Source organism: Myotis yumanensis, unplaced genomic scaffold (assembly GCF_028538775.1).
Source record: "Myotis yumanensis isolate MYYU_CA2020_CCGP unplaced genomic scaffold, mMyoYum1.0.hap1 SCAF_14, whole genome shotgun sequence".
NCBI classification, from domain to species: Eukaryota; Metazoa; Chordata; class Mammalia; order Chiroptera; family Vespertilionidae; genus Myotis; species Myotis yumanensis.
In genome coordinates, this window is record NW_027223765.1 from 35598825 (window position 1) to 35611179 (window position 12355).

Genomic DNA, 12355 nt, shown 5'->3' on the forward strand with positions numbered 1-12355 from the left:
GACATAGGATGTGTGTAAACACATGGGCATAGTGAGAGAAATAGGGGCCTGTGTGTGCACAGAGGGGCTGTGAACACAGGCGTTTTTGAGGGAAGGAGGTTGGGATGTTAGATGTATCCCAAAAGTGTTACTGCATGTAACACTGTGTGTGGCAGAGAGGGGGGTGTTTACCAGCATGTGTGGGAAGTGGGGCTTGTGAATTGTGTGTGTATGGCAGTGGGGTGGGCCCTAAAAGTAGGTGGATTGGGTGTTGCAGGGCACCCTGAACCTGTGGGTCTGAAGGTGTGTGTGCACCAGGGTGTGTGTTGTGAAGTCAGCGTGTTACATAGCACAGTGGACAATTAGAGAATTGGGTATTTTACGCCTTGGGGGTGGTATATTGTGGGGTCTCCAGGAGAGTACCGGTATGTTAGAATTTACAGTGTGTGCTGGTGTGTTATGGGGTGTCAGACAGAACACCCACATTAGGGTGCCTGGGTGTTATTTTGGGTGGGCACACATACACACATACACTGGGCCTTTCTGAGCACGCATCCCATAATGCCTCCAGTTCCTGATCCTTGTCACCACTCTGTGCTTGCCCCCACAGGAGCCACCGTCCCTGACCATGTAGATGCCAGCTCCGGGAAGCAGCATGGGCCCCACTGAATGGAGACTACTGAGTCTAGATCCCTGAGCCCCTCCAGCCCCTGGACTTCACCCTGGACCCAGAGGCACCCCTTGGAGTTCACTACTGCTGCTATCAGCCCACCTCGACTGCGCCCTCCCCCTGGGACCCGGAGTCGGCCACCAGGAGCCGCAGCCATCCAGTGAGGTTGTGCTGAGGACAGCCACACAGAGCCATCACCCAGTAGCCTCTGGTCCAGTGCTGACCCTCGGGCTCACCCTGAGCAGGGACTGTGGCAAACATGGGTGACATGACCAACAGCGACTTTTACTCCAAAAACCAAAGAAATGAGTCAAGCCATGGGGGCGAGTTTGGGTGCACGTTGGAGGAGCTCCGCTCCCTCATGGAGCTGCGGAGCACTGAGGCTGTGGTCAAGATCAAGGAGACTTACGGGGACACCGAAGCCATCTGCCGGCGCCTCAAAACCTCACCTATAGAAGGTAGGTGTGGGGGACTCAGATCCAGGGCTTTCGCCCTGGTGACTGCCATTTGTGTTGGCTCCAGGAGCAATATGCATAATATTTAATCACAGAGATGTCTTGGACAGGGGCTGATATGCCACTGTGGCCATTCTGGTGTATTCTAGCTGAGGGTCAGCCCCTTTGGATAAGCCAGAGGGTGGGGCTTCCATTTTCTCCCCATTGTGGGTTGGGGTCTGACCCAAGCCACCTGCAGAGAGAACCACAGGAACAGAGCTGGGTCAAGCGCTATGTTCTGGAAACCAGGTGCCAAAATCAAACAGAATGTGCAACTCACATCCACTTCAGGAGTGGGCTCATCAGCCTGGAAATCTGGGAGGCACCCAGTCTCCAAGGCGGGGCCAGAAGGGAGGCTGGTGGGGCCAGAAGAGAAGCCATGCCTTGCTTGTCTTCGTCAAAGCTCAGGCGGGGTTCCTGCTTCCCCCTCCCCCATCTACAGTGTTTGGATTTCAGGATTCAGCCACCCAACCCTTGGCCTTCCTTCCTCAGGCCCCAAAAATCCCCTGTCTGGGCTCCAGCATGGAACCACAGCATTGCTGCAATGCAGCCAATTTCAGCTCCCCAACCCCTGCCTCTGGGCTGGGTCCTCTCCGACTGTCCCAGATCCAGGCTCTGACTTGGGGATTCCTAGGTCTCCAGGCAGCCATAGGCCTTGGAACTGCTGGACAGACAGGGCAGGCAGGAAGATGGGCTATCACGGGAAGGGTGACAGGTGCCATGTATGTCTTGCCCTTGACATGGATGTGGAACTTTCTTGCAACCCGCAAAATAAGTAGGCCTGCAATTCCAGAGAAAAGATTTCAACCTCCTGGGGTCTTCTCTGGAGGGGGCCAAAGCCCAGCCGTCTACTGTGAGACGGAGAGGAGAGAAACCAGTCCAGCTCAGGCACCAGAACTCAGTTTGAGTCTCCATCCCCACATGAAGGAAAAGAATTCCTCACATGAGCCCCAAAGGCATGGTGTGAGGCTCTTCTCAGGGAATCCCCAATCCTATAACTTTGTGCAAAGAGGCTGCATCAAGCCTGTTTCTTTCTCTGGAAAATGGGGCCAGCGCCTACTTCACAGTGCTCAGTGGAGGCTTGAGAAGGCAGTAGGTGCTCAACAATTGGCAGCCATATTATTCTAAGGAGAGTGGATGACAATTCCTCCCCCAGGTATAGACCACAACCTGGGAGGCAGGCAGCCTCTGAATCCTTATCCCCATGTGACAGAGAACAAATCTGAGGCCAGAGATCCCTCTCACTCCATCTCCTAACTCCAGTCCCCATGCCTTGTGCATGGCTGGGCACTAACCCTGAATGCATTGCCTATAGAGCAGCAGTTCTCAACCTGTGGGTCGCAACCCCTTTGGGGGTCGAACGACCCTTTCACAGGGGTCGCCTAAGACCATCGGAAAACACATATATAATTACATATTGTTTTTGTGATTAATCACTATGCTTTAACTATGTTCAATTTGTAACAATGAAATTGGGGTCACCACAACATGAGGAACTGTATTAAAGGGTCGTAGCATTAGGAAGGTTGAGAACCACTGCTATAGAGGTTGCTTATGGACCTAGGTGCTCAGCTGGGACCTGCCAGTCTGTGGTTGCCTGTGCCTGTACCCCACTGCACCCAGTAGCTTGGGGCATCTGAGTCTCTCTTCTTCTGGGGCCCTTTTGAGTCAGGAGGAAGAGCTAAGCCTGGTCCTTCTTTCAAGATTGGCTGCTATCTCTGATGTTGTGCCTATGGGCTGAGCCCAGGCTGAAGTTTAGAAACACCTTTGTATTCTTGGTGTCTGATTGTCTGGGCAGGGAGGGTAGGAATAGAGGAAACATCCTCTCTTCACTTTGTGCTTCTAGCTCAGGTCTTGAGAATGACCACATGTAGCCCTGCAATGGGAGCAGTCTCTGTGTTGGGGCTCCTGAACCCCAGCCTTGTACAGACACTAGTCTGTGGCAGAATGGCCCTGCACACCTCCGCCATCAGGCTGGCATACCCGGCCTCCTAAGAGACAGGGCTCCCAAGTGGTCTGTGCCTTGTGAATAGGACCAGGAGATTCTCTTGAGTCAGGAATTTTTAAGTGTCTCTGGGCTCCAGGCCTGGATGGAAGCTGTGGCCCTTCTCTCCAGAAAAGCAGCCAACTGCATGCAACAGATGTGGCTCATACCATCAGGCCTTCACAGAGCGCCACGAAGAATTCCGTCCTCCCCTCCCACTTGACAGGCTCTCACACCCTGGGACATTGAGTGGCCCATCACCAAGCTCCAGCACTGTGTGGGGCCAATTCCAGTTGGCTCATTGTGTCCTGCGCCTGAGGGCAGGAATCTGTCCTGCTCCTCTCTGTACATTCAACACCTGGTCTGGTGCCTGGCACAGAGGAGAGTAAATAACTGCCCATAAAACCCTGAGACATGGCCATTGAGTCCCTAGCCCACAGGGAGCAAGCAGTTCAAATGCCAGCAACCAAAACAGCAAGTAACCCAGACGAAGTGCAGCACAGGCCCCGGAGCTCATAGGAGAGATGAGGTGGGTGGGCAGTGAAGGTCAGAGCAGGCTTCCTGGAGGAGGAGGTGTTGGGCTATGGAGGAAAGAGAAGAGAATAAAGCATAGAATAAAGCAGCATTTCTTAGAATTCCATAGAATATCAATGTGTTACAAGAGTTAAGCATTACATGAAAAGTAAAGGGGACTCAGTTTTCTCATCTATAAAATGGAAAGAATAGTGACAGCTCTGACTAGTGCTCTGCCACCTGCCAGCTGTGTGTCTGCCTTTACACCTTTTGTCTGACCTCTCTAAGCTTTGGTTTCCTCATTTTTCACGAGGACCAAATGAGATCTCTGATGGAAAAGGTCTCAGAGGAGGAGGAAAGCCTGTGGTAGGGTTAACCAGAGCCCTGATGCATTGGTCCCTAGAAGGATCTCCCAGGGTGCAGGTGGCGCTAAAAGAGACTTGGGGAGGGGCAGAAGAGCATAATACCACAGACCCTAGATTTGGATGCCCTGGGTTCAAATCTCAGTCCTGCCATTTACCTGCTGTGTGACTGTGGACTAGTTACTTGACCTCTCTATGCCTCAGTTTCCTCATTATCTCCTGTAAAATGGGGAAATTGATAGTGGTTACCTCACAGGGTTGTGGTGAGGACAAAGTGGAACAGCTTGGAACAGCACTTGGCACATGGACAACTAAACACCTCAATTTCCCGATCATTACAATGGGTCGTAAACATTTTTATTCAATGAGATCAGGCCAAGTGCCCAGTATCTAAGTGCATAATAATGTCAGCTTTTATTGGTCTTCACTGATTATTACTACTCTGGAGGAAGCAGTCACATTCTCCAGAAAGGGTGGAATCTGACTCTTCTGGAACACTGGTCAGTGTCCCCACATGGTGCCTCACTTTGTAGTAGGCTATTCTGCATCCTTATTACACATGTGCCTGGAAGCAGGAGTTGTTATCCCATTTTACAGATGAGGAGCATGAGGGTTTGAGGTCATCACCACAGTTCACATCAAAGCAGACTTTGAACACAGCTCTGATGGCGCCCAGGTGTGCCATCAGCCCCGAGCCAGGCATGTGCACCTGGGCACAGTCCTCTAGGTGCTCTCTGTCTGATGAGGGCCTGAGTAGGGTGGGCCACCAGAGAACTTTTTATTCTCTCATGTTTAGCATTTGTCCTGCCCTGTGTGCCCTCTTCTGACTTACAGAAGTGCTTCGCCTCCAGCCCCAGTCCCTAACTTAGAGCCATGTGGTGTGGATCTGTGCCAGCTCCACACAGGGACTCAAGTTGGCCATTCCTGACAGCCCTGCCCCAGTCTGCCCCCAATGAGCAAGCCCTGGCCTCTGAGTCACACTATAGGAAACTGCTCCAGGCCATGCATAAATTAGCCTTCCCATTCATCCAGCTAACTTTAAGCAAAAAGATCTCTGCAAGTGATAGAGAGGGTTTAAAGCCATGGAAATCTATTCCCACCCAGGGCACCGCCTGCTGCCAGCACAGACAAGAGGCTCAGCTCCCACAGCCAGGCAGTGTTGGATTTTCTACCAAAAGGCCCAACTCTAGGGACAACTGTTGTGTAAACCTCGTCCCTGTGAGCTCAAGTCAGGGGTGGTCTCTGCCCCTGGCTTAAGCTTCATTTATTTCCTTTTCCTCTACTAGTTCTGTTCTATTCTGGTAATGCCTTTTCCTCTTCCCTCCACTGCCCCCTTTCCTTCCAGACCCTTTCACTCTGGGACATAGGGCCCCAGAGACCCAGGTTCAAATCCTGGCTGGCTTACTCTTACAGGACACTGGGAGAATTTAATGTAACCTCTCTGAGCCTTAGTTGCCTTATCTGTGAAATGGGGATACTAACACTACCTACCTTTCAAATGTTGTCCACATGAAAGGCTTAGTGCAGTCTATGGTAGACCCCAGACACTTACAAAATGGTGATATCAGTGTTATCATTATGCCTAATATTTCTTTTTGAAAACAATATGCATGAGCCCCATCCTTGTGAAAGAATTAGGCAATTAATAAGACAGTGCCCAACGAAGAGTTAATGTGCTGTTAGAGGAGGCTTCCCAGAGGAGGCAGACTCATGATGAGTCTGGAAAGATGAGTAGTGGATGTTGGGGTGGCTTGTGAGATCCTGGAAGCAGGAGCTGTTTGTCATTCTCCACTGTGTCCCCAGTATGATGCCTGGAGGCTCAGAATTATTCACAGAGGAAGAAAGAGAGAGAAAAAGAAGAGATGAGGAATGCCCTGGTGCCCCTCCCTGTGTAGGCTAGAAGGCTGCAACCTGGGGACAGGACACAGGACACCCTATGTCACCGATGGAACAGTTGGCTTCAGGTCCCCAAACCTAGAGTGGCACTTCCCTAAGCTGCTCCACACACACAGCTCACGTCCTTCACTTCCTGTCACCCACACCTCAGGCTGTCGGAGGGGCAGCTCAAACAAGTCCCATTGGGCACTCCCTATATTGCATGTTTCGCAGTGTGGGAGAAAGGGGGACAAAGAAGATGGGGCAGCAGCAGGTGGGGTGGGAACTGGATACTTCAGAGTGTTGTGAAACGGAACCTCCGGTTAATTTTGTATGAATCCTACAGCCTGCCCAAGTGGAGAAGAGAGAGGGGCTGGGAGAGGATAGGAGGGCAGATCATGGGGGCTGGTGCCTCGTGATGCATAAATACGATGTTAGTGGAGAATTCCCCTCCGACCTGGCAGGGCTCAGGTCATCCACAGAGCTGCCGCCACCAACTGGGCATGGGAGAGTGTGGAAGCAGCAGGTGGGGGCCTTCTGTTTGTCATTGTGATGCCGTTGTCTGTTTCCCCAAGGATCAGTGGGCCCTGACAGGTTGGCAGGGAAACTGAGGCAGCCACAGATTCAGTTGGGTGCCAGATAGGGTGAAGCTGGGGACTGCTCAGATACAAGGTCCACATAGAGAGTTCACTGCCTGGCCATAGATAACGAGAACAGCTACCTGGGTCTTCATTTAAGGCCCCGGACTCTGTCAGGTGCAAGGCCTGGAGGAGAAAAACATATCAAAGTATTTAAGAGACTGAGAAAACTAGCCATCATTGCAAGTACATGCATGAGTGGGGAGGGGGAAGCCTGAAGATTGTTGGGGCGGGGGGAGTTCCAGCCTCATCTGTCACCACAGACAAGATACTTAGGTTCTCATGACCTCACTTTTCTTATTTGTAAAATGGGGATTGTGCCACTTCACTCTTTGCCATTCAGAGATAGTGAGTTGAAAGTGCTTTGAAAGTTTTCCACAAAAGAATTATCATCTTCCCATATTTATTGAGTATTTCTGTCTATTAGGATTCTGGTTGATAAAAACCCATCTCAAATTGACTTATGCAAAAAAGATATTTTCTGGCTTGTGCAACCAAAAAGTCCAGGGACTGTTTGGCCTCAGGTGTGGCTGGATCCAGGGTCTCCAATACTGCAGGAGGACTGTGTCCATCCCTCTCCTAGATCTTTCTTTTCCACTGTCCTCAGGCAGGCCCTCACCCTTTGAGGGCCCCAGCATCTTCAGGCTAACACCTTCCCATCTCAGCCACTCCAGTGCCAACAGCCACCTCTTTCTCAGGGCCTCCCCTTAACTACCAGAACAGACTCTCACTGGCACAAGCAGGAGTCACATGGCCAATCTTGAACCAGTCTATGTGGCTGGAGGATGGAATAGGCTAATAGGTCAGACCTGGGTCACATGCTTGCTACAGAGGGGCCAGCCCACCCAGACTACATGGAGACTGGAGGAGAGGGAAATGGAGGCAAAACACACATGCTTGTGGGCCTACTGTGTAGAAGGTTTCTACTGTGTGCTGAGGAGTGTATGGAGGAAGAGCAGGCATGTTCTGTGCTCTTGAGGGGTGCTCAGCCTTATGGGGAGAAAGGATAGAATTAAGAAGGCAGTTGAGGAGTGAAGGCAGGATTCAGAGCACCAAATATGGAGTGATAATAGCCAAATCACAACACTGTTAATTATTACACCAGGGTAATAGGTATAAGCTGGGTCTGTCCAGGCAAAGTAGCTCTACAAGTAGTGTTCCAGCAGTGAAGTGGCCCACTCATGTCATAGTCAAATTCTGGCTCCACTTCTTATCCACCTGTGGAGCATTGGACCCATTCTTTAACCTCTCTGTGCTTCAGTTTCCTTATCTGTGACATGGAATAATAACAGTGCCTCTTTCATAGGGTTGTCGTGAGGGTCAAAGTCATGTGTGTAAAGCACTTAGTGCCTGGCACATGGCAGATGCTATATCAGGGTCAGCTGTTTTATTATTCTACTAGAGGCCCAGTGCATGAAATCTGTGCATGGGTTGGGTCCCTAGGCCTGGCCAGCGATTAGGGCCAATCTGCGGGGCTGATCTATCTATTAGGATTCTGGTTGATAAAAACCCATCTCAAATTGACTTATGCAAAAAAGATATTTTCTGGCTTGTGCAACCAAAAAGTCCAGGGACTGTTTGGCCTCAGGTGTGGCTGGATCCAGGGTCTCCAATACTGCAGGAGGACTGTGTCCATCCCTCTCCTAGATCTTTCTTTTCCACTGTCCTCAGGCAGGCCCTCACCCTTTGAGGGCCCCAGCATCTTCAGGCTAACACCTTCCCATCTCAGCCACTTCAGTGCCAATGGGCGTCTCTTTCTCAGGGCCGCTCCTTAACTACCAGATAGATAGATAGATAGATAGATTGATTGGTGGGGCTATTGGGGGCCCCCGGTGGCACCACCTTGACTGACGTAGGCCCTGTGGGCTGGGGGACAGCTCCTGCATTGAGCATCTGCCCCCTTGTGGTCAGTGTGTGTCATATTGACCGGTCGTTCTGCCATTCGATCGATTTACATATTAGGCTTTTATTATATAGGATACCAGGAACTCTGTGTGACTATAAGGGACAAGTTGGGTTTAAATTAGTGGAGCTAAGAAAGGTAGCTTATCTGAGCAGATCAATGGGCTTGAGCAACACATGTAAATCTATGATTTTTTTTTAAATGTCAGCACCATATTTGATTTGCAGTACTTATACACCCCACCCCACCACCGCCACCAAGGGGAAAAAATCCTTTAAAAGCACAGCTTTCTATGAAAGTCTGATGAATCATATGTGGACACTTTCCAGAATGCTACCCGTACATCTTTCTGAATCATCAATAAAATAAACCCACCTGTTGATTAATATGGCTATCCACTGTCCCAGGGTGGGGGCAGGAGAGTGTGTGCTAGGCAAACAGTTCTGCAGGCCTGGGCGTGGCTGGCAGTGCAGAACAGTTAGGGAAAGAGGCCGACCTGTCACTGACCGAGTGCTTCTAAGTGGATGTCAGCAGGACTAGAGGACCTCCTGTCCCAAGGAAGGCATGCTGGCCAGGTAGGTGCTTTGCACAGTCAGGTACCTACAGGGGGAATAGAGGATATGGGCAGTGGGGGGAGCCTCTCACCAGGCAGACTGACCATGCAAAAAGCCTGAGTCCAAAAGCCACCCAGTGGCTATAATTTACTGTGTGCAAACTTATCAGGGTCAGACTCTCTCTCTCTCTCATGTAGTCCCCACAGCAGCCCCTTGAGCAGGAAACAAATGCTTGGAGAGGGAGCCATCTCCATGGAGGCATCTTTGCTTTGCAGAATGAATATGCACTAAATGCGAAGTGCCTAGTGCATGCTCAAAAAAGAGAAGGAATGAGAAGAGCATTAACTCGGAGTCCCAGCTCCAGCACTGAGACCCTTGAGCAAGTCGCTCCATCCCTCTGAGCCTGGCTTCCCCATCTGTAAATGGCATCATAATAACGCCCACCTTCCAGAACCAGAAGATACAGGTGTTCAGAGAATATCCCATTGCCTCCCCTGCTTCTATCATGCCAAGTGGAGATGTAGTCTGACACATATTCATTTGTTAAACAGATATGTGTGTTCTACTATGTGCAGGTATGAGCCACATTGCTCTTCTGGGAAGAGACTTATGGGAAGAAGTGTTCCAAATACTTCTCAAGAGCGATTTGTGTGTGGTGCGGCTATACATGAGACAGATGGGAGGCCGGGACAGGGACAGCCTTCCAAGACATTCCCTTTCCATCCAAGGAGCAGAGATAGAAGTCAGACAGGAGACAACCCCAGGGGCACAGAGGCAGGCAGGATCCAGTAGGAAAGACAGCAGCCAACCCCTTTGAAGCAGGAACTGTTCATATCCCCAATTTATGGATGGGGAAATCAAGGCTTAGGGCACCACTACTAACAAGAGGCCCAGTCAGGATTGGTATCCAGACAGGCTGGGTTTTGAATGTGCACACATCCTCTTTAATCTACTGCCTCCTGTTGCCAAAGTAACTCTACAACAAGAGGGCGTGTGCTGAAGGTTAAGGAAGGGTCAGCCCTGCCTGGTTGGCGAGGCTTCCAAGGACAGGGAGGAGCTGAACATGCAGAGCTAGGGAGGAGAGCATATTCTTAGTGAGTGCGACAGCCTGAGCGAAGGCCCTGAGGAGAGAACCAAAATGTACACGGGGAGACGTGAGGAATTCATTGTGCTGGAGCTTCGGATATATCTCAAAGGGCAGAGGACTCCAGCCCACAGACGATGGATTGACTTCTGTAGACTCTAGGTTTTAGTTTGTTTGTTCATGCAGTTTGTGCAGACTGTCAGCTTGGATAACAGTGTTTAGGTTTTTCTGTGCCATCCATGTGAGCGTGGAATGAGCTGTGAGCTCTATGAGGGTAAGGCCCTGAGTATAGTTCCTCTCCAGGGTCCAGGTGAGCCAAAGAACTCACCGAGTGCAGGGAAACTGAAGGTTTGAAGAGCTGATTCTCATACTGGGTTCCTTGGGGTTTCACAGAGGTGCCTTAGGGGACAGGGTGGTGCTGAGTGACCTTTCCTCCCCACCATGTACCAAAGAAGCTCCTTTTTTAAAATCTGTTTTGCATGGTAGGGCATCTGGTAAAATGTTTTAAAGGGGGCAAGGGGGGGTGTTTTTGTTTTCAAAAGAAAAGAAAAAAATTTTTTAAACTTCTTGTATAGGAAAAAGGAGCTAAATTAGAGTGTCTAAAGCCTGGATTGGGGCCCAGGTAACTTAAGTTCCCAGTGCCTCAGTTTTTATATCTGTAAAATGGAGCAGGTAATATCCAGTTCCCAGCACCCATACTGATCTGTTGGTTAAATGAGAAAACACACACAGAGTACCTGGTCCCCTGGGGGCCCCCGGGGAAGGTTCACCTTGCACCACCCCACCCTAGCCATGGTCTGGCCTCGTGTGCTCCGACCACCGGTGTTAGACGACACGCTGAGCTGGGAAGACTAAAGAGGAGACCAGCCTGACTTTGGCCCTTATTAGCCATGACTCTCCCCAAGCCCCCGCGTTAAAAAAAGAGGGTGGGTCTGGCAGTCTCTGCGGCTATTCCAGGCTCAGGCATTCTAGAATTGAGGACTCGCTGCCGCAGTGCCCCCAGGAGTGCCGACATCAGACTGGCCAAAGGGAGGCTAGCTCACAGCCGGGGCCCAGATTCCTCTTGCCTTGAAAGACTGACTTCAAATTCTTTGGGTATGGCCAAGGCCCCACCACAGGCAGGCAGGGGCAGTGCCCTTGGCCTCTCGCCCCAAACCCAGGCCCAGCAAACTTTTCCTCCCAGGTGGCTTTGGAGCCCTACCCACACTGGCTTCCAAAGGCCTGTGTGTGTTCCCTGGCCAGGGCCTCTGGGACTCTGATTACTTTGCACCCCTGAGTTTCCGTTTTCTTATCTGTCAAGTGGGCTGAGGGGTGAGAGGTGTTGCTCAGTAATGCAGGCTGGACTGTCTCTAGCGTTAGGCAACCTCAAATGTTCACCCAGCCTGGGTCCCACAGAAGTCAAGAGCGCTGAAGCAGCCTCTCCCTCCAGGCCTGCCTGTCACACGAGAGGCCCTGACAGAGCAGGTAACTTATTCATGCAGGCCCCCCTCACCCCACGACGGTTATTTTACTCCTCCTGGCACAATCCAAGCCCCTGCTGTGGTTTCAGACCTGCAGTTATTTATAGTCAGTGGAAATTAGCACCTCTGCAGATGGTTCCCTTGTACCCACCTGGCAGCGTCAGCCTCCACCCCAAAGGGAGGCCCCCCTGGAAATTTCCGTGGTCCCAGCAAATGATCCCAGGGACCATTTCTAAACAGAGAAGATTCGGCTCTTTCTGTGGGATAGCTCTGGACAAGTTGCCATGGAGCTGAGAGGTAGAAGCAAGCTCTTCCAGCTCTATGAAAAGGAAGGGCTGCATGGAAGAGGTGGCATTGAGCAAGACGTTGAGAAATAGGCAGGGTTTGCAGTGGGGAAAGGCACTCCAGGTAGAGGGAAAAGTATGGACAAAGGCACAGAGGCAAAGAAGGGTATGTAAAAGGAAGAGCCACTCATTTGGTCAGGGCAGGGAGCAACCAGAAGTAATGATGATAATTAAGAGTAACTGAGCATTATAGATGTCCCAGATACCATTCTAAGAGCTTTACATACACATACCTCATTGAATCCCCCCAACCACCTCATGGAGTGGGCACTGGTGTTATCCTCATTTTTACACATAGAGAAGTTGAGGCACAGAGAAGTTAAATAACTTGCCCATGGTCACACAGCTAATGAACAGAGGGACTGGGATTCAAACCCTGGCAGGCGACTCCAGAGTCTGTACTGTGACTCTAAATGTTAAGTCAAAAAGTTCGGGATTAAATTAAGAAGCAAAAGGGAACCCCAAATGTTCTTGAGCAGAGAAGTAGTGTGGCTA

General features: G+C 50.7%; 1 protein-coding gene across 14 annotated transcripts in view; it reads left to right on the forward strand.

The window, feature by feature from the left end:
* The window catches only part of ATP2B2 (ATPase plasma membrane Ca2+ transporting 2), a 369370-nt gene that overhangs the window by 232536 nt on the left and 124479 nt on the right, over positions 1 to 12355 (forward strand). For all 14 annotated transcript variants that reach the window (XR_011473706.1, XM_070433633.1, XM_070433632.1 and 11 more), the window contains one exon: positions 590 to 1107. Coding sequence is in view for 13 of the 14 variants with exons in the window: in XM_070433633.1 (XP_070289734.1) it covers positions 909 to 1107 (199 nt within the window). In the remaining variant the exon portion in view is untranslated. The remainder of the gene's footprint in view (positions 1 to 589; positions 1108 to 12355) is intronic.